The sequence below is a fragment of the Neopelma chrysocephalum genome, unplaced genomic scaffold (genome assembly GCF_003984885.1).
Source record: "Neopelma chrysocephalum unplaced genomic scaffold, ASM398488v2 Primary Assembly neopelma1_97390, whole genome shotgun sequence".
Taxonomy (NCBI): Eukaryota; Metazoa; Chordata; class Aves; order Passeriformes; family Pipridae; genus Neopelma; species Neopelma chrysocephalum.
The window spans coordinates 1,927,386-1,946,793 of NW_020926031.1; the positions used below are offsets into that span (position 1 = coordinate 1,927,386).

Consider the following 19,408-nt stretch of genomic DNA (forward strand, 5'->3'; position numbering starts at 1 on the left):
CTCCACGGCAACCGCTAGCAACGCGGCTGCTAATTGGCCAACTTCGCAGCACACCCTCGCTCGCCACCATCTTTGTGTGGGGCAAGACTCTCCCCACTCCGGGCGTGCCTGCGGAGGGGCAGCACCCCCCACCTCCGCCATCTTTGTGAAGGGCAGCAGTGGTATCTGCCGCTCCAGGGCGGCCATTTTTAGGTGGGGCACTGGCGCCAGCCGCCACAGCGGGGGCGTGAGGGCGGCGAACCCCCGCACGGCTCCCAGGACGGGCGGTGAGAGGCGCGGGGGCCTCCGGGCTGGCCCCACCGGCACCACGGCCGCACCCGCCGCCCCGCTTTCCGTCGCAGCGCCTCAACTGGGCGTGGCGCGGCGGGGGGCGGGGCAGCCAACGGGGCGCGGCGGCGCGGTGACGCGCCGGAAGCGGCAGCGGCAGCGCGGCGGGGCCGGGCGGGCGGCGCGATGGACGAGACGAGCCCGCTGGTGTCGCCGGAGCGGGCGCAGGGTCCCGACTACGGGCTGCCGGGGGGCGCTGTGCGCGCCCTCCCGCCCGCCGCACCCCTCCCGCCCTCCCCTCCCGGCTCCCCCGGCGGTCGCGACCGCGAGCGGCAGCCGCTGCTGGAGCGCGGGGCGCGGGGCCCGGCGGCGGCGCAGGCCCAGGCTCAGGCCCAGGCGGCGGCGCAGGCCCAAGCTCAAGCGGCGGCGGCGGCCCAGCGGGAGCGCAACGACTTCCCCGAGGATCCCGAATTTGCCGAGGTGGTGCGGCGGGCTGAGCTGGCCAGCGAGCGCGGCATCTTTCCCGAGCGCATCTCGCAGGGCTCCAGCGGCAGCTACTTCGTCAAGGACCCGCAGGGGGTGAGCCGGGCGCGGCCCCGCGTGGCCCCTGGGGCCTGCGGGCTGCGGAGGGGTTTGCTGCAGGGAGAACTCATGGTGCTGGTCCGGGGGTTACCGGCCGTGGGGGGCTGGTCTGAGCTTCCCCGGCGAGAAGTGCACTGGGACCAGCAGCCAGAGTGGGGGGTGGGTGTGTCCAAGTGCTGATTCAGCCTCTTCTGTGGCTCTCGTGCCCACAGAGGAAAGGTCACGCTCTCTCCGAGGTCTGTGCATCTCCTAACCATGCTGACTCCAGCTCTAGGCCTGTGACTCTGTGAGCTGAGCTGTTTTTGGCCTGTGAGAGGAGTGAAATGTCTCCTCTGTGGCTGTGTTGTTGTTATAGTGGAGGCAAAGTCCTTGGCATGTAGCTGATCCCCCGCAGACCTGGTCAGCTATGGGGCAGCCATCTCTGTGCTGCTGACTGGATGTGTGCGCAGCACAGGCTGGCTTGTCTTGTGACCTGCTGTGCCCAGACCAATTACTTGAGCTGCTGCTGCTTCCTGTGACTCCCTCACCACGTGTGTGCTGGGATGCTTCCTGGGAAGCAGGACTGGGCTCTCTGGTCTCTGATGTGCTCTAGTTTTCCTGCCCTGGGTGAAGCCTGGCTCTTGGGAGCTGTGACAGGCAGGTCCCAGCTGAGCTGGTGGTCTCTGGGGAAATACACCATTCCTCCTGACACTGCCTTGCTCCCTCCTGCTCCCTCCTGTTGCCCAATATGAGACCTGGAGTCACTGGAGTGGGTGGCCGGATGAGCTGCCTGGGGGTGACAGGGCAGAGGCTGCCTGGCTGTAGGAGACCTGAGCTCAAGGAGGGCTGGTGGAACATAAGTGCGAGGAGCCAAAGTCTGTGTAATCCCGGCCTTGTCACCTGGCAGGTCCCCTGGACTGCTCTGCTGTCAGCAAATTTGGTGTGTGACTGGTTTCTGTCTAGGGTTGCCAAAAATGTCCCACTGCGGGCATGGGAGAGAGTGCAACATGTGGGTGTTGTGGGCAGCAGGGGGAGGATATTGGGGGGAAAACCTTTCCTCTGTGTCTGCTTCCCTCGGGGCTTCTGGGGCCTGAGCTGTCCCAGCAAGGCTGTGCTGCCCAGCCCTGGGGGTTGTGGCCACCCCACTGCTGACTGTGCTCCTGTGCTGGCTGGGCTCCCTCTGCTCTGCTGCTGGCACCAGGCAGACCTGTTTTCCCTGCCAGTGCTGCTCCCAGCACAGGTCTGTCTGGAAGGGAACACTGCGCTGCCAGAACTCTGGCCACCACTTCCATGCTGTCCCTGCCTAGCTGGGCCTTGCTCTGCTGGAATGGCTCCATGGAACACAGGGCTCTGTGCTGCCAGAGCTCCTGACAAGCCTCTTTGCAGGCTCATATCCAAGGACATGTTGGCAGTTGTGTGCCTTCACGTGGGGCTGGTGAAGGGGATTGCCTGCCTGCCTGCCTGCCTAGTGGAAGTGGCTCCACCATGTGATCTGGGCTGTGATCCTGGCTCAAGTGATCCTGTTCCCTCAAACCCTTTCTGTCACTCTTCCTGGTGGACAAAACCTTGCTTCTGCCCGCCCTGGGCTGGCTTTTGGCCCCTGACAGACTGGGATTGCACTGGAGTTCCCTGCTGAGGTGCTGAAACTCATATTTAACTTCCACATTCTGGCAAGAGCTCAGCTTGGGGAAGTGTCACCCACTCAGGCCATGACTGGCACCAGCCTTAGGGAGGAGGGCTTGTGGCGTGTGCTGCTGAGTCACCCTGGAGCAGGGGTTGCCAGCCTAGAGCTGCTGCACAGCCCCCCAGGGATCCCTGGCCTTTGGGGACAGGTGGCCTTTCTCCTACCCTAGCCCTTGTCTCATCTGTGTGGCTTTGCAGCTCTGGCTTGGTGATGGTGCAGTGCCCAGCACAAGGCTTCTGTGCCCTCTCTGTTGCTGCCCCCACTGTCGGGTCAGTGTGTGCGAGGCTGGATTGAGGGACTGAGTGTGCTGCTGGTACCATCTGATTGCCAGTTTGAAGCCACCTGTGCCCTTTCATACACAGCTGACCGGGAGAGCCAGCCCCTCTGCTGTCTCTGCTGGGCCCCCAGCACAGAGCCCTGCCTGGGCTGGTCCCTTCTCTGGTCAGTTTGGGATCAGCTCAGTTCCATGGACTTTGGAGCCAGGGCAGGGATTGCTATTCCCTCCCTTTGCTGTGTGGATCTAATGACCAACAATGAGCAGTACATTCTCCGGCCATCCAAAGGTTGCTGGAATGGGACTGGTGTGTTTACCAGGGGACTGCATCATCACTGGTGTTTTTTTGGGACAAGGTCTTTGGGCAATACCCCACTTTTGTGGGATTGGTCACTGGTTGGGCAGGAGTCCCTTCCATTTCCTGTTTGCCTCCCTCCCGGCAGCTGCAGGGTTTGCCTGGTCCCAGGGATTGGTTATTGGTCCCAATGAAGGGCTGTTCTGGGCCTGTTCCTGAATGTCCCGACTGTGGGCTGGGGGAGGTGTCCCAGCTCTGCCAACTGCCTGGAATCAGCCCTCCTCTCTCCCACTCACAGAAAATCATTGGCGTCTTCAAGCCCAAGAATGAGGAGCCATACGGGCAGCTGAACCCCAAGTGGACCAAGTGGCTGCAGAAGCTGTGCTGCCCGTGCTGCTTTGGGAGAGACTGCCTGGTCCTGAACCAGGGCTACCTGTCGGAGGCGGGTGCCAGCCTGGTAGACCAAAAACTGGAACTCAACATTGTTCCCCGTACAAAGGTGAGAGGAAAGCTGCTGGGATCTTTTTCTGGGAAGGCTTTTGTGTGCTTCCACACAGTTCTGCTTGTGTCTTGTCTTGTGGCACTGCTGACCTCGTAGATTGAGAGCTCTAGACCAGAACTGTTCCTGCTCTAGCCGCGGGGATGCTTGCGCTGGGCAGAGCTGTGGGAAATGCTGTGTCTTGGTTTTATCAGGCAGTCCTGTGACTGCGCTCCTGTCCCCTCAGGTGGTGTATCTGGCCAGTGAGACCTTCAACTACAGTGCCATCGACAGGGTGAAGTCCCGAGGAAAGAGGCTGGCCCTGGAAAAGGTGCCGAAAGTCGGCCAGCGCTTCAACCGCATTGGTCTGCCACCCAAGGTAGGGCTGCCAGCCTGCACACCTGCCTGCCAGCACCTCCCTGCCCTCTGCGGCCTTCTGTGACACAGGCTCTCCTTGCCTCAGGTGGGCTCCTTCCAGCTCTTTGTGGAAGGCTACAAGGATGCTGATTACTGGCTGCGGCGGTTTGAGGCTGAGCCGCTCCCGGAGAACACCAACCGGCAGCTGCTGCTGCAGTTTGAGCGGCTGGTGGTGCTGGACTACATCATCAGGAACACAGGTAGGGCCAGCTGCCTGGTGTGGGATGCTGCCTGCTCCGTCATGTCCTATCATGTTGGAGAAAGGGGAGGGAGACAGGGTCTTGGTGGCTTTTCCCAGCACCTGAAATTCTTCTCAACACTACTCAGTTGCTGCCAGATGACATCTGCCTCTGGGCAGAGTGCAGCTGCTGCGGCCGTCCAGCACTGGGGGCTCTGGCTGCTGGCCTGCATTCTAGCAGATCTGGATCTGCCACTGTGCTTGGCTGAAAGTTTCCCAGCTGTGAGGTTCCAGGGACATCCAGAGATCCAGCACCTGGCTGTGCCTCTATATCCCATCTCACAGTGGGTTCCTGAGTTCCTGCCTGGCTGGAAGGGTCGGGGTTGCACTCTGGGGCTTGCAGACTGACCTTTCTATTGCAAGCTGGGAATACGTGGACTTCCAGGGCTAGCTTTGTGAGGGTTGATGTGACTTCCCAGGCCCACAGCAAGTTTAAGGTCTCTGGGCCTAGAATGTCTCTGTCTCACTTCTGGGTCAGAGGAGGAATGGTCTTCTGCCCAGTACGGTGCAGGGAGGCCCTGGTGGTGACGCAGCTGGTTTTGTCTCCCTGCAGATCGGGGCAATGACAACTGGCTCATCAAGTATGACTGTCCCCTGGACAGCGCAGGCGTGCGGGTGAGTGGCTCCTCCTGGGCAGGGGCTACATGGGGACTCCACTTCTGGAAGCTGACTGCTTGTCAGGCCGGACAGAAATTTCCCATCTGGGTTCCAAGCGTGTGGATGCCTGATCTTGTCTCCTGGGCCTTTTGTTACCCTTTGTGTTGGTGGTTTGTGGCCTAGTGGGACTTTGTGAGAATGCTCTGTGGGGGAAACTGGTGTTGCTGGACCTGTGCATCCTTGGAGCGAGGCCTTGGGGGGAAGCAGCTTTGTTCCCCTCCCACCTGAAACAGATAATGTTTCCCTGTGGGCAAGGGGCCATGCTACAAGGCAAGAGGCTGCTGTGCCTCTGTAGTAGCCAGGGCAAAGATCCTGGCAGTGGGGCTGGAGTGAGAGAGGGACTCTTCCTGCTGCAGGGGGCCTCCTTATGCCGTTTTGCTTCCTTCCAGGACAGCGACTGGGTGGTGGTGAAGGAGCCCATCATCAAGCTGGCTGCTATAGACAACGGTTTGGCCTTTCCCTTGAAACACCCAGACTCCTGGAGAGCATGTGAGTCCCTTAAGCTGTGCCAGGACACTGTGGCAAGCCATACAACTCCATGCGTGGGCATCCTCCTTAAGGACTCTAGAGGAGAGGACTAGGGCTGTGCCTCTGCAAATCTCTGGGTTCATGGGCACTTCCTTCTCAGCAGAGACTGTAGGAAGCTGATGCTGGACCTTGGGTCCCAGATGCAGGGGATCCAGGGGCATGTGGCACCATGCTTTGCCTTCCCTAGTTCTCATGTCTCCTGCTTCCTCCCACAGACCCCTTCTACTGGGCATGGCTTCCTCAGGCCAAAATCCCCTTTTCACAGGAGATCAAGGACCTGATTCTTCCCAAGATCTCCGACCCCAATTTTGTCAAGGACCTGGAGGAAGATCTGTATGAGCTCTTCAAGGTGTGCTGGGGAAGTGGGTGAAGATGATAGGGAGGAAGGAAAGTGGGGGTGGTGTTGAGGAGCTCCCTGTCAAGGCTGCAGGGGACAGAACGGTGACCAAGCTCCTGACAGTGTTTCTGGACTGAGGCATAGCAGGGTTTTCACTCTACCAGGAGCTGAAGATTAAGCATGGGGAGAAGCAGGAAACCCATGGGACAGGGGGAGAGGCTTACTTGAGGAGTAGTCATCTTGTGCATGGCATGAGGCAGTGGATGAATCCCACTGTCTTCTCTCTTTTGCAGAAAGACCCTGGCTTTGACAGAGGACAGTTTCACAAGCAGATTGCTGTCATGAGAGGCCAGGTAAGCTGTGTGTAGGGAAGGCAGAGGTGGAGTCTCGTCCTGCCTGTGTGGCAGGAAGAGTGCTGGAGTGGATGCTCTCTGTTGCTCCTGCAGGGCAGCTCAGGCTTTGCTCTGTTGTGCCATACAGATCCTGAACCTGACGCAGGCGCTGAAAGACGGGAAGAGCCCGCTGCACCTGGTTCAGATGCCGCCTGTGATTGTGGAAACAGCACGTTCCCACCAGCGCTCTGCCAGTGAGTCCTACACGCAGAGCTTCCAGAGCCGGAAGCCTTTCTTCTCATGGTGGTAGCTGCAGGAGCCACAGACAGGGCTTGGCCATCTCGGACTAGCACTGCAAGAGGAGCTGGGCCACTGTTGGCTTCTGTGGCTGGGACTTGACCTTCAGGGTAGAGCGAGCAGGTGCTGCTGGAGGAACCTGCAGCTGAACTGGAGGAGCCAGGCAGGTTGGGCATGGTCCCTCCCCAGCTCCATTGGAGCTCGGTGCCCTGCCTGGGGCAGAGGCCAGGGGAGGTGTGGGAATCCGCTGGGAACTGTGGCGTGGCTGGGACCCTGCCCCTGCCTCCCTTCCTTGGCCTGCATGCGGTTCTGAGCACCCCTGCATGGGGCTGGGATGAACAGGCTTGCCCAGGCCAGGATCCGTCCAGCCCTTTACACCAGCCACTGGCCCATTTTTTCCCACCGTGCCAGCTGCTGGGCTGGGAAGGCCTGTAGAAGGTGATACCCCCTCCCTTTCCCTAAGGGTGTGGTGTACTCCTCCACTGTCCCTCCTCTGCCCCAACCCCGTGCACACTGCTTTCCTCAGGGGGAGTTCCTGCTGCCCACGGGTGCAGCGGGGACCACAATGAATGGCTGTTCTCTGGCTGGGGGCTCAAGGAGAGGACATAAGAGGGACAACACATGGGACTGGCTTGGGTGCAGTTAGACACTAAGGGGAAAGAGGTGTTGGATTATCCTTGTGAAGAGCAGGTGGCTCCCCGTCTGCTTCCCCAGTCCATTTCTCCTGCCAGGTTTCCACAGCCGCTCTCGCTTGGCTTTTTCCCCTGCTCCCAGCAAGCTGCCTGGCTGCTGCGCAGCCAGCATGGTGCCAGCCTTGTCTGTGCCTAGGGACCCCCTCGAGGGGCAGGGGTCTGCCAGGGAAGGGCTGGAGGGGCTCTTCTGCCTCATGGGTGGGCACATTAGAGGACCAGCATGGACTCCTGGCTGCCTTGGAGCTGACAATCTCGCAGGCTCGCTGTGGGTGGGGGAGGCAGGGAGCCCCCCTCTCCCCAGCAGCTGCTGAGCTTGTGTTATATGGAACAGTATCAGGGCTGCTGCCTGCACTTGCTTGCCTTGAGCTGTGGCTTTTCCTGCTGCTGGAGGAAATTGGTGTTGGGTCTTGTTGTCCTGTTAGCCCATCCTCAGGGAGTGAGGGGGATGATGGCAGGTTTGGGCTCTGCTGTGTGGGCCTGGGAGGGGAGAGCAGCTCCCCTGTCTCCTGCAATGGGTAGGGTGCTCAGCACTGGCTGTGCAAGCACAGGGGGGCAGCAGTGGAGACCCCAGCTCCCCAGCCAGGCCCAGCTGCATCTGACTGACCCAAAATGTATTGTTCTAATGCACTGTAGAAATGTATGTAATGTATTTAAACCATGCGACTGTCTGAATAACAGCTGCCGTTCAGCCGGCCACATCTGTGTCTCTGCTGCACCCTAGAGCAGGTTGGGGCTCCTCGGACAAGGTGGCCTGGCTGGTATCCATGGATACCTGCTCAGGGATGCGTTGGTCTCCCACAGCTGCAGAGTTGCTGCTGGGAAGACCCTTTCCCACAGGGTCTGCTCATGCTGGGTGTTGAGGGGGGCCAGCTGCCCAGCCTGCCCGTCAGCACCCTGTGCCTGCAGGTCCTGCGCCAGCCTCTCCCAGGCCCAGTGGCTCCTGGAGAGGCAGCTTGGCCAGCTGGTCCTCCAGCAGAGAAATCCTTCCTTGGAGAATCCCTGTTTCTCTTCCGAACAGTTCTTGTCCTGCAGGGCAGCATGCAGCTTGTTCTCCAGCTGTCCCTGTGACTGTGCCAGGGCAGTCACTGCGAGTGACCGTGCACTGGAGCACACTGCCCCTAGAGGCTGTGGAGAATCCCCCACTGGAGATATTCAAGAACTGTCTGGATGAAATCCTGTGCAATGTACTCTAGGATGACCCTACTTAAGCAGGGTGGTTGGACCAGATGAACACTGTGGTCCCTTCCAACCTGACCCGTTCTGTGAGGCTGTTCCCATTGCACTGGGTGCAGTACAATGGCCTGGACCTCGGTCCTGCCACCCTGGGGGAAGGCCAGGATGGGCAGGACACAGCTAGAGCCTCACAGCCACCACTATCCACCCTTTATTAACCATTCATTGCACCCTGCCCAATACACTTAGTGTCCTCGGAGAGCCCGGCAGTGCCGACACCCCCTCTCCAGCAGCCACACTCCAGGGCCCTGGCCGCTCAGCGCTGCTACACGGACCCCGAGTCTGTCTCGGCCCCGCAGTCGCTCTCCAGCTCCTTCTCCGCAATCCTACCGGGAAGAAACCTGTGTTAGGGGCGTGGTCCGGCCGGGCTTTCCCCGGTTTCCCCGCTGCCCCGGCCCACACCTACCGCAGGTGGCCGAAGCGCCGCAGCGCCGCCATCCCGCCGCCGGGCCAGGCCGTTCGCCGCCGCCGGAGCCGCCGCAGGGCCCGCGCCATGCGCCGCTGGCCCGCATACCGCCAGACGAGGCGGGCACGCTCCTCGGGCCGCTCGGCCCCGCCGCTCTGGAACAGGCTCCGCAGCTCCAGCAGCCCCACGCCCTGGAAGATGTTGGCCGAGGCCCGCTTACGGCCGCGGGCTACTGGCGCCGCCCGCCCCGGAGGGTCGCTCGCCACCGAGGCCGGTGTGCCCATGGCCCCGGCCGCTGTAGGCACGGAAGAGACGGTGTCAGGCTCTGCTTTCGCCGCCCGGCCCGGCCCGCCTCCCCGGGGATCCTGCGCGGATGCCCGGTAAGGAAGAGCGGGCGGTGGGGAAGGGCACTGGGCAGGAGTCCAGCCGCGCGGGCGGGGCCGCTCAGGAACGCGGGAGGCGCCCCGGCTTGAGCCGGCGCACGCAAGTCCGGTCCCGCCCTGCCCGAGGGCGCTGGGCCCCACCGTGACCCACTTTTGCTCCGCCGCCGCCCCGCGCCCGACGGCCCCTCGCACAGACCTGGCGGTGGCGGGTCCGCCCGGCGCTCGCTGCGCTCCCGGACTCGCTTCGCGGCACCGCGCCGGGGTCCCGCCACTGCCCCGCGCGCCGCTCATTCACCGCCGCGCCCGCCCCGCCGCCAATCCCCGCCCGCCCCCCGCTGCCAGGGCCAATCGGCGCCGAGGGGCGCGGCCGCACCGCCTGTCGGAGGGGGCCACGTGGCGCAGGTGACGTCACGGGCAGCGGACGAGACCCCGCCCCCGGGCGGAGCCACGGCGCGCGTCACTCCAAGGGGAATCCCGAGTGACGTAGGGGGGGAACCCCTGCGCGCGCCCCCCGCCGGCCGCCGCGCGGCGTCCCGGTGCGTTGTCCCCGGGACTCGCCGCCGGCACCGGCCGTCGCCTCCCGCGGCCTCCCGCCGCCGCCTCTCGCGCCCTACGGAGGGGCTCCCTCGGCGGCGGCGGGACGGAAGGGGCACGGCGGTTCGTGCCCGACGGCGGCATCCGCGTCGGCCCTCGGGTGTCCGGTGGGCCGGCGGGAGGAGCGGCGGGAGGCGGAGGCGGGGCGGGGAGGAGAGGAGAGAGGCCCCGCGCGGGGAGGACCGTAAAAGTGCCAGATGTTTGGCAGCGGCCGGGGAAGGAAGTCGCTGCCGGGGCCCTGAGTCCCGCCCGAGCCGCGCCGGAGCAGTCAGGGCCGCGCCATGGCTCGCACGGCTCCTCCGTCAGTGCCACCGCCCCCGGGGCCGCCGGCCCGCGGCTCGCTCAGCCTCCACCGCGCCTACCTGCGGAGCCCGCTGGGCTTGCTGCGCCTGGGGCAACTGGCGCTGGGCGCTGCCTTCTGGGTGACGGTGGCGGCTCACAAGTACGAGGGGGCGGCCCACTTCGCCCTCTTCGCCGCCGTCCTGGTCTGGCTCCTCACCCTGGCCCTTTTCGGGCTGAGCCTGCTGGGGCGCTGGGAGCTGGTGCCCTGGCTGGGCTCCCGCTGGCTCCTCACCAACCTGGTGCACGACCTGGCGCTGGGTGTGGGGCTTTATGCAGCCGCCACTGGCATCATGGGCCACAAGGCCGGTCAGAGAAGCTATTGCAACCTGCCAGGCTACAGCCAGCACTGCCTCTACGGTGCCTACCTGAGTGCTTCTGTCTGCGGGGGCATCGCTGCCTGCCTGTACCTCTTCTCCGGGCTCTACTGCCTGTCACGGCGTTGCCGGGACCAGCGTGACATCATCTGAGACCTTGAGCCACTTGGCTCCCCTTCTTCTCGCTCACAGACAGAGCACAGCCCCTCTCTGGGACAAAGTGACCCTGCTGCCCCATCCCCTCCTGGCTGACTGCACTGCAACTCCTCCAGAGACCCCTGCACAGATGGATGGACAGATAGAGGCCTTCCCCAAGCACACCTTTCCCTGCAACGCACCGAGACATCATGGACACCCAGCCACTGTACAGGCGCTTCTCCCATCTCTGAACCCAAGGAAGGACCCAAGTGGAGAGCCCCTAAGAGGAATATCAATTTTTGGGAGTTCCTCCAGGACTTCTGCCAAACTCCCCTGCTCCCGACCTTGCAGATGCTGCATACTCAGGTGGGTGCTGACCTCTCCCCAGGGTGGAGGGGAACTGGCCTGGGAGAGCTGAGAAGGGGGCAGTGGTGCCTAGTGGGGTTGGGTGGGCATAAAAACCACCCCAACCCACTGGCAGCCCCTTCTCGCCATTCCAGCTGCGTGGCGCCTCCACAATTCCCTAACAGAGGCTCTGAACTCAGCTTCCCTAGCCCGGGCCCCTCCTTCTGTCTGGCCTGAAAACATCCTTCATCTTATCGGAGCCCCACGGGGCTCAGCCCCTCCCTGCCCTGCGCTCTGGGGGTGTGGAGACACCCGGGTACCACACAACCAGACCCAGCGTCACCCCTGGCCCCCGGCAACAACCCAGGTCCGGTCTGGGGTCTGAGCAGGGCAGCAAGGCCTCCATCACTGCAGGACAAGGGGAAGGACGAGTGGGGTCTTACCCTGGGCAGGGGGTAAATTCCTCCAACCTTGGAGTTTGTACAGCCCCAGGATGGGGCCAGGTGCCCCTGGGGGTTGAAGGGGCCAGTCTTGGGGTCATTCTTCTGCTGTTCTGCAGAGAGGTTTGTGGCTCCGAGCCACCCAGAGCCACTGAAGCAGACCGGGGCCAGGCTGCTCCAAAAGGGACAGGCACAGCCTCACTGATGTTTCTGGAGGCTGGCCTGCAGCCCTGCCTGGCTCTGCTGCACTTGGTTTATCATCCCAGAAGATTCTGGTCTCTGGACTCTCCGACTTCATCTTGGGACCAGGCAGTGCCTGGAGACTGTGGCAAGGTGGAAGGGTGAGCATGGTAGTGCTGGGCTGCTGCTGGCACTCTGGCCATGGGGGAACTGGGACCGGGCATTGTGGGGACACAGCCTGTCTTGGAGAACAGGAGAAGAGGACACTGCCACTGGAGCCGGCCCAGCCTTGGATCAGCCTCCACAATCCACCAAGTGCCAAGCCCTGAGGAGGCCATGTAGGGCCAACTGGAGAAACAGGCAGCCAGAGACAGAATTTTTGGAGGAGCACCACACCAGGGCTGTCCTGCCACAAGCCCTCCTTGCCCTGCCTGGAGGCAGATCCTCTCCTTTGGTCTTGGTGCGAGGGAAGGTCTGCCCCAGTCTCTGTATGAGCTCAAATCAGTGGGGTGGGTGTCCCCAGCAGCTGGGCATAGCGTCTGGCTGTTGCCTGGGGTTCCCTGGTGCCTTTTTTGAGGTGGAGAGCAGCAGCTGTTATCCTCCTGGGGCTTGAAGGGGTTTGGGGTTGGTACTGGGTCCCCACTTCCATCGTGAGGTGCTGTCCCAGCAGATATCCATTGTGCTCAGGGGCCCTGCCAACCCCTGGGCCATGTGTCCCTTCCCTGGGTGGGATGTGCTGTCCCTGCCCTGTCAGGGCTGGTCCCTGACATCACCTGCCTCCACCTGTTCTGGTGCAGCCCCTGGCCCAGGCTGCCCAAAATGCCCTCTGTGCTTCTGCCAGCACAAGTGCCTTTCTCTGGCTTTCTGCAGCCCTGTCTGTCATGCTGGCTCTGTCCCCCTACAGCCTCCTCTCTGGTGCCCGTGGATTCACATTCCAAATAAAGCAATGTTGGCGCTCACTGGGTGTCTGGGGCTTTGTGCTGGGGCTGGGACCTGCTGAGTACGAGGTCTGAGCTGGGATCACCCCCAGCTCTGTAGTCCTGTAGCCCTTTGTCCTGGGGCCTCCCTGCTTGGAGCCCCTGGACGTGGTCACAATGTCCTGGGGTGCTCTAGGGTCACAGGCAGGCTCCACTGGCACTTCTCAGTGCCTGGCGGAGCAGAGGGAGACTGAGTCCCCAGGGCTATGTGGTTGCAGGGATGCACTGAGGACAGGATGGAGCTGCATTCCTATGGGCTTTGTCACTCAGGGCTGAAAGAGCCCTCTGTCCTTGGGCCAGGACACTGCTAGGCAGTCATGCCCATGCTGTTGGGCCCTCGGAGGGTCAGGGACTGCCTAGGGGCAGCCGGCATCTCCCAGGACTGGCTCCAGTGATGCACTGTGCACTGGCACAGTGATCCTGTGATGCACTGTTGGGATGGGGTTGAGCCTCCCCTGTTCAGCAGAGGCTGTGGACAGCCGACAGCATTGTTGAGCCCTCATTGCCCAGGAGTCAGCACAAGGGTAAAACAAGGTTGCATGGAGTATTATGAGATCCTTGCCTTTTGGAATCGAAGGAAGCCCAGGATCCCCAGAGCATCCCTGGGAGCCAGCAGCCCTGCTCTACTGCAAGCACCTGTCAGGACAGCTCGTGGTGCCCAGGGAGATGGGGAGCTGCTGTGCAGGGCAGTGCCCGTGCACCCAGGGCTGGGCTGCTGCGGGGACACGGAGGGGCAGCAGGTGAGCTGCCAGCCACGGTTACAGGTCTGGAGGGAACCTGCCGCTCCCTCGCGGGGCCCATGTGTGTGGGGCTGCGCCCTGGTCTCTCCCTGGGGAGAGGTGCCACAGCAATGGGCTCACGGGGACAAACCCACTGTGCCCGACACGGCTAGGTGCAGGCCATGCCAAGACCCAGTCTGGGACTGAGCCTTGGACCACGACTGGAACGGATCCGTGCTCAGCCCCGGACTGGGACGGGATCCAGGCTGTGACTGAGCGCTACACCAGAGCAGAGGTGAACCGAGACAGGGCCAGGACGCTGATTAACCGCGGGTCTGGGCCGAGCTTCGTGTCTAGACCAGACCCATCCTCACGCAGGACCCACACGGAGCGCCACGGGCAGGGCCGGGCGGCACCGGGCACCGGAGGAGCCGCCGCCGCTTCCGGCACCGCCCACTCCGCCCCGCGGGGGCGGGGCCCGTGCGCCGCGCCCCGGTCCGTCCCTCTGATTGGCTGCGCGCGGCGCCGCGCCCTGGTCCGGCTCCCCGATTGGCTGCACTCGCGGCGCGCCCGCCGCGTCACGGCAGCGGCCGAGGGCGGTGCTGCCGGTGCGGCCCCGTCCCGGTGCGGCCCTGGTGCCGTCATGCAGGCGGTGGAGCGGGACGGGGCGGCGGGCGGCTCCGAAGGGGCGGCGGGCGTCGGTGAGGCCCCGGCAGAGCCGTCGCCGCCCAAGGCCGCCGCCGCTTTCGACCTGCTGGAGCTGGTGCGGAGCTACCGGCGGCTGGAGCTGTACCTGGAGCCGCTGCGGGACGCGGCCGAGGGCGTCCGCTCCCTCCTGAGGTAGGTATGGGGTGGACTGGGACCCGTACCGAGATCGTCTCCGGGGCCTCACGTCCCTCGCCTCCCCCTGTCTCGGCAGGTGGCAGCGGCCCGTGTGCTCCCTCCTGGTCTGCCTCGGCCTCAACTTCCTCCTGCTCACCCTCGGACAAGGTGCGTGTCGGGGGTCGGGGCCGGTCTCCTCCCCAGACCCCCCCGGGCTGACGCTGTCCCACCTCTTCCAGCCGCCTGGTACTCGATGCTCGCCCTGCTGGTCGCGGTGCCGGCTCTACTGGGCTACCTGCAGGAGTCGTGCCGGGCCCGGCCCTCGGAGCCGGAGCTGGTGCGCAGGAGGTACCACAGCATCCGCAGGGAGGACCTGCGCAAGGTGCAGCTCTCCCGGCAGGAGGCCATCGCCCAGGTCAAGAGCTTGTGAGTCCCTGAGGCCACCCCAGCTCTGGGGCTGTGGGGGCCTCTGCAACCGAGAAGGCTTCTCTGGGGTTCTGCAGAGAGTCTGGGTTTGTGCCAGGCTGGCCACTGTAACCCGTGTGGGGGAGTCAGAGTGTGTGTTTGTGAGGCTTTTTTGTGACTATGAGGTCTTATTCACAGCCTGATCCAGCTGGAGGGGTTTCTGAGCGGGATGTGTTGCAGCTGTGAGGCCGTGTACCGTGTGCTGTACTGGGAGAACCCCACTGTCTCTTCCCAGTGAGTAGTACCGGGTCAGACACCCTGTGGTGGGCTTGGTGGGGAGAGGGGGCCTGCGGAGCTGTATTTGATGTGTTTGGTACTTGGAGAGAGCAAGTGGAACACCTGATGAAGGAAGGGGTTTTATGCTGTGGTGTGAGTTGCTCCAACTTGACCGCAGTATCCTGCTGTTTTTTGTAGGTTTTATGGGGCACTGCTGGGCACTGTTTGTGTCCTTTACCTACTGCCCCTCTGCTGGGTCCTGGCCATCATCAACAGCACCCTGTTCCTGGGCAACACCCAGTTCTACCAAGGTATGAGAACTCCCTGGAAGTGTCCTGTGTGGGATGGGTTGGGGAAAGGCCCTCTGAGGCCAGGTATCCTGCCCTAGGCCTCTCCCAGCACCCTCACATGAGCACAATGTCAGGCTCTTTTTGAACCCCCCACCAAGGGCAACAGTGCCCTGTGATGGTGCTCAACAGCCCAGGGTGGGTGGTGTGGTCCCAGGGCTTAGCTGTTGGAGATGGGATTCTCTCCTGATGTGTGTCCCAGCCTGGGTGCTGTTCTCTTCTCTGCACTGTGGCAAACCATGGCCTGGTAATGCAGCCTGTGCATGAGCATCACCACTCCTCTCAATCCCTGACCCTGCTCTTCAGGACTTGAAATGTGTTCAGTGCCTGTGGCAATGTATGACACAGGTCTGAAAACGTGCCATTGGAAGAGAGAGGAGCTGGAGGCACTCCCTGTTCTGTGGCACATGCCAGAGGAGCATTGGATGTGTCTGAGTTGTAACTAAGGCCTCTGCTGTTCCCTATCCTGAGCTGGGGCAGGTGTTAGAGGGGTTCCTTACTGCCCTGACTTTGATGTGTGAGCAAAGGGGGGCTCAGGGTACCTAAGGGGTCAAGATTGTATGTGCCAATGTCCCACCTTGGGCCCTGGAGATCAACTCTTGGAGATGGCTTTTGTGTGGTGGGGCTGGGAGAAGGAAAGTGCCACCCTGCTCCAGCTGCTTTCTCCCCTTACCAGTGATAATGGAGCTCAAGGCCTTGATTGAGCAGTGTGTGGGCACCAAACCCCTCGAGAGCACTCCAGAGCCTGCTGAACCCCTGCCAGCAGCTGCTGCCCCAGATCGGACCCCCACACCCACCAGCGCAGAGGTGAGATAGGGACGGGGCTGGCAGCTGGGGGGTGGGAGTTGCAGAGTCAGCCCCACGATCTGACCGTGCCTCTGTCCCTCTACCCACAAACTTGTTCGAGCTGCCAGCTTTGCAGGAAGCCTGTGAACTACTCCTGAGTTATTGGGAGACTGTTCTGCTGCCCCGGGGGATTGGCTCAAGTCCTTTTGCCACACTTAAGGATGTGGTCTGGGGAGACGGGGCCTCATCTCACCTTCAGGGACTCGTGTCTTCTCATGGGGCTGCCCAAGGCCTGGTCCATTGTCCTGGAATCTCCTGCAGGAATGTGGGTCCACCTTTGAACAGAGGCAGGAGAACAGCTGGACTAGCTATGTGAATCTCTTGCAGGACCTCACCCCTGGCAGCGTGGAGGAGGCGGAGGAGGCAGAGCCTGATGAAGAGTTCAAAGATGCTATTGAGGTTTGAGCCTGGTGGGAGGTGGGCTGTGCCTGAAGGGCAGCTGAGGTGGGAAAGGGCCTTGGTGGGCAAGCTGGGTGCTCAGAGAGGGTGGCTGTGGGGCTGGGTGCCTCTGACTCCGTCTGTGCTCACCCTCATCTCTTCCTATGCTGCGGGAGAAGGAGAACCAGCTGCTGGTCATGGTGAGTACTGCCATGCCAAGGTGTGCAAGAGGAGCATCTCCTCCCACTGGAGCTGGCAGCCTTTTCTTGGTTTGCCAGTGGCTTGTGGTGATGCCAGGTGGAGCATCCTGCTTGTTGGGTACCCGTCTCTGGGGTGGGCTGCCCTGCAGCCCTCGGCATGGCCCCAGCCACTGCTCTGCTCTCTGCAGGAGGATGACGAGAGCTCTCAGTGCTCAACAGATTTTGACCTCAGCCTCCCAGACAATGGTTTTATGAGCAAAAACGAAGTGATCCGCAGCAAGGTGTCACGCCTGACCGAGCGCCTGCGCAAGCGCTACCCCAGCAACAACTTCGGTAAGTTTGGGAGCGGGTGCTACTTGGGGGAGCTCAGCAGAGGGATCTGTGCTGCTTCCAGTGGTGACCATGAGACTTGAAGTGGACAGTGGTGTAGTATCTGCCAGGGCTGCGCTGACACCTCCAGTGACCTTCCCCTCTCCATGTTCCCAGCCCTACCTAGGAAAGGCAAGGATGGGAAGGTGCAGGAACGTCATCTCCAAGCTGAACCTTTACAACAGCTGTGGGCGTTCCTCTACCGCTCGCAGCTCCAGGCATCAGAGCCCTGTCTGACCTCTGCTCTCTTTCTTTCAGGGAGCTGCACGGGCTGTGCAGCCACCTTCTCTGTGCTCAAGAAGAGGGTGAGTATTTGGCTTCTATCCCTGCTTGCTGGGTGCACCTGGGGCAGAGGTGTTGCCCATGTCTGGCTTGCCCTGGCTTTCTCCAGCAGCTCAGGTGTCTGGCCTTGGTCTCAGCCCAGGTGACCTCAGCTAAGTGCTGGGTGTTGCCATGTGCTTAATGGTGCCAGGAATCCCTTGCACTGTGGAGCGTTTGTCCCTTTACTGCTTTGGAAGCTGACTCAGACCAAACCCACATGTGCTGTTGTAGCTCTGTGTCCTGGTTTAGTCCATGTCCTGTGGCCCGAGAGATTTCTGGTGAAGCAGAGTGTGGGTCTGCTTGTGGGAATGACAGAAACAAATGCCACCCTGTTGCCTTATCTGAGCCTGTGTGTGACACTTGGCACACAGTCCCTGGGCAGTTCTAGGAAGGATATATCTCCTGTCCCCTCCAGGCTCACATTGCTGTCTTCCTGCTGCCTCCCCTTCTGCAGACTTGTGGCGCCCTTCCCTTATTCCTGGGTTAGTCTGATATACACCTGGGACTCACCTCCATCTCTCTCCACAGCGGAGCTGCAGTAACTGTGGGAACAGCTTCTGCTCCAGGTGTTGTTCCTTCAAAGTCCCCAAGGCTGTGATGGGAGCCACGGGTGAGTGGAAAGGTGGAGGAGGGCAGAGCTCCTGCTTCCACCTGTGCTGTCTGCCCTAGGATTTGCCCCAGCCCTGGTGGGGAGGGTAGACAGGACCTGCCCAGTGCAGCCTGGCTCAGGACAGAGCAGCGATGGGTTTGCAGCTCTCCGAGCAGCTCCGTGGCTGGGGTCCCTAGCCTGTGGTGGGAAAGGGGGAGCATCTCTGACACCTGCTTTCCTTTCCAGCCCCGGAGGCTCAGAGGGAGACGGTGTTTGTGTGTGCTCTGTGCAACCAGGTGCTCATCAAGTGATGAAACAGACCCAGCCAGCTCTTGTGGCCTGCACTGCCTGACACCTGGGACAGCGGGCAGGCACCCTTGCCACCAGGAACCTGGACTGTTTGGATCCCAGCGTGGCATTCCCCAGACAGAGGATGCTTGCACTCTCTGCTCCTCCCGCTAGAGCCAGGCTAGGGCCTGACCAGCTCTCCTTGCCACGCAAAGGCTGAGTCCCTGTGGTGGAATATTGTCCATGGCTGTGCCCCATCCCTGCAGCTGCTCCAAGCCCTGGGCGCTCTCCGGCACTTGCTGCGCCCTGCCATGTGCTTGCCCAGGCCCTGTGGCCTGGCTCAGTGATGGAGGAGCCATCTTTCCCTTCACCTCCTGGTTGGGGTGGAACAACCTCAGGGCTCTGTCCCTACCTTTCCCAGCACTGTGCTATAAATGACTGTATTTTTGGGATCAAGTCAGAACTCTACCTGCACCTCCAGGAGATGTGGTCCTTGGTCCTGGTCAGCTGAGACCCTGCTGGTCACTCCTGTGCTCCTTGGCCTCACCACCTGCAGGTTTAGTCTTTTACCCCTGGATTTGGCTGTAGTGCAGAGGAGGGTGAGTTTGGGCTGGGCTGTGTGGCCGTGTCTCCAGTGTGAGAAGAGGCAGGAGTTGGTGCTGCTCTGTGCACTTAGTGACTGCTGCTTTCTAATACAGATTAATATATAATTGCATATAGAGAATGACCAATAAATCTCTTGTCCTTAGCTGGCTCTTGTCTTGTCCCAGTGAAAGCTGTCCCAGTCCCAGGTGACTGATACCTCTGTGGCCTTGGCCCTGCAGGTGCTCATGGAGAAAGGGTGTGTCTCTGCCACCAGCTCTCCGTGCTTTACTGGAGTTTCCATCTTCTGTCCTACTGTAGCCTTATTTACTCCCTGCTCAGAGCTGTGTGCAGCCACCCTTTGGCTGTGCCAGGGCTGGATCCTGCTGGGCTGGAGCCAGGGAACACCTCAGCTCTGACAGGAGCTGCTGCGCTTCCTCTGCCTTCTGTGGCTGCTCCTTCCCCTGCCCTACCCATGCGGTGGTCCCACCAGCTGCCTGTGTGCACAAGGATGACCTTTCCCTGTGTGAACAGCAAAGCTCCCAGCTATTCCGGGAATGTGACCCTGGCTGCTGTGCAGCTGGGAACCGCCACGGCCTGGGTCCCTGCCAGCCAGCTGCAGCTTCCCCCCAGCCAGGGAATCTGGGGGGGCCAGTGCTCTTTGGCTGGAGTGCCCACCAAGTTGTGACACCCACCAGTCTGAGAAGTCACTGGAGCCCAGACCTCGCTGCGGGTTGTACATCCCACCACTGTGGGAGTTGTATGGGGCAGCTCCTCTTGGCTGTGGATAATAAACCCCTTCCCATGGAAATCTGGGGAAAAGCTGGACTTGGCATTGATGATGAGGGTGTCTGGGT

General features: G+C 61.9%; 4 protein-coding genes across 6 annotated transcripts; 3 read left to right on the plus strand and 1 right to left on the minus strand.

The window, feature by feature from the left end:
- Nucleotides 1-413: 413 nt before the first annotated feature.
- On the plus strand, nucleotides 414-7,753 carry PI4K2A (phosphatidylinositol 4-kinase type 2 alpha). Its single transcript, XM_027672089.1, has 9 exons — nucleotides 414-846; nucleotides 3,380-3,580; nucleotides 3,807-3,938; nucleotides 4,023-4,176; nucleotides 4,768-4,829; nucleotides 5,261-5,360; nucleotides 5,615-5,748; nucleotides 6,030-6,089; nucleotides 6,217-7,753. Exons 1-9 carry the CDS (start codon nucleotides 454-456, stop codon nucleotides 6,376-6,378), a joined length of 1,398 nt encoding a protein of 465 aa, XP_027527890.1. The 5' UTR covers nucleotides 414-453; the 3' UTR covers nucleotides 6,379-7,753.
- Nucleotides 7,754-8,423: 670 nt separating this feature from the next.
- On the minus strand, nucleotides 8,424-9,372 carry AVPI1 (arginine vasopressin induced 1). Its single transcript, XM_027672098.1, has 2 exons — nucleotides 8,697-9,372; nucleotides 8,424-8,616 (listed from the first exon to the last, which is right to left on the minus strand). The coding sequence occupies exons 1-2, from the start codon at nucleotides 9,368-9,370 to the stop codon at nucleotides 8,556-8,558; spliced, it is 735 nt and encodes a 244-aa protein (XP_027527899.1). The 5' UTR covers nucleotides 9,371-9,372; the 3' UTR covers nucleotides 8,424-8,555.
- Nucleotides 9,373-9,727: 355 nt separating this feature from the next.
- MARVELD1 (MARVEL domain containing 1) lies at nucleotides 9,728-12,391 on the plus strand. 2 transcript variants are annotated; one of them, XM_027672101.1, is made up of 2 exons: nucleotides 9,728-10,833; nucleotides 10,968-12,391. In XM_027672101.1, the coding sequence occupies exon 1, from the start codon at nucleotides 9,955-9,957 to the stop codon at nucleotides 10,480-10,482; it is 528 nt and encodes a 175-aa protein (XP_027527902.1). In that variant the 5' UTR covers nucleotides 9,728-9,954; the 3' UTR covers nucleotides 10,483-10,833; nucleotides 10,968-12,391. The 2 variants fall into 2 exon arrangements, with proteins under 2 accessions (XP_027527902.1, XP_027527903.1); XM_027672102.1 differs by having other exon boundaries at nucleotides 11,372-12,391.
- Nucleotides 12,392-13,738: 1,347 nt separating this feature from the next.
- On the plus strand, nucleotides 13,739-18,717 carry ZFYVE27 (zinc finger FYVE-type containing 27). 2 transcript variants are annotated; one of them, XM_027672090.1, is made up of 12 exons: nucleotides 13,739-13,968; nucleotides 14,048-14,118; nucleotides 14,190-14,376; nucleotides 14,554-14,649; nucleotides 14,830-14,942; nucleotides 15,655-15,785; nucleotides 16,152-16,223; nucleotides 16,382-16,402; nucleotides 16,591-16,735; nucleotides 17,030-17,076; nucleotides 17,621-17,702; nucleotides 17,928-18,717. In XM_027672090.1, the coding sequence occupies exons 1-12, from the start codon at nucleotides 13,772-13,774 to the stop codon at nucleotides 17,990-17,992; spliced, it is 1,227 nt and encodes a 408-aa protein (XP_027527891.1). In that variant the 5' UTR covers nucleotides 13,739-13,771; the 3' UTR covers nucleotides 17,993-18,717. The 2 variants fall into 2 exon arrangements, with proteins under 2 accessions (XP_027527891.1, XP_027527893.1); XM_027672092.1 differs by lacking the exon at nucleotides 16,382-16,402.
- The last annotated feature ends 691 nt before the right edge of the window (nucleotides 18,718-19,408 follow it).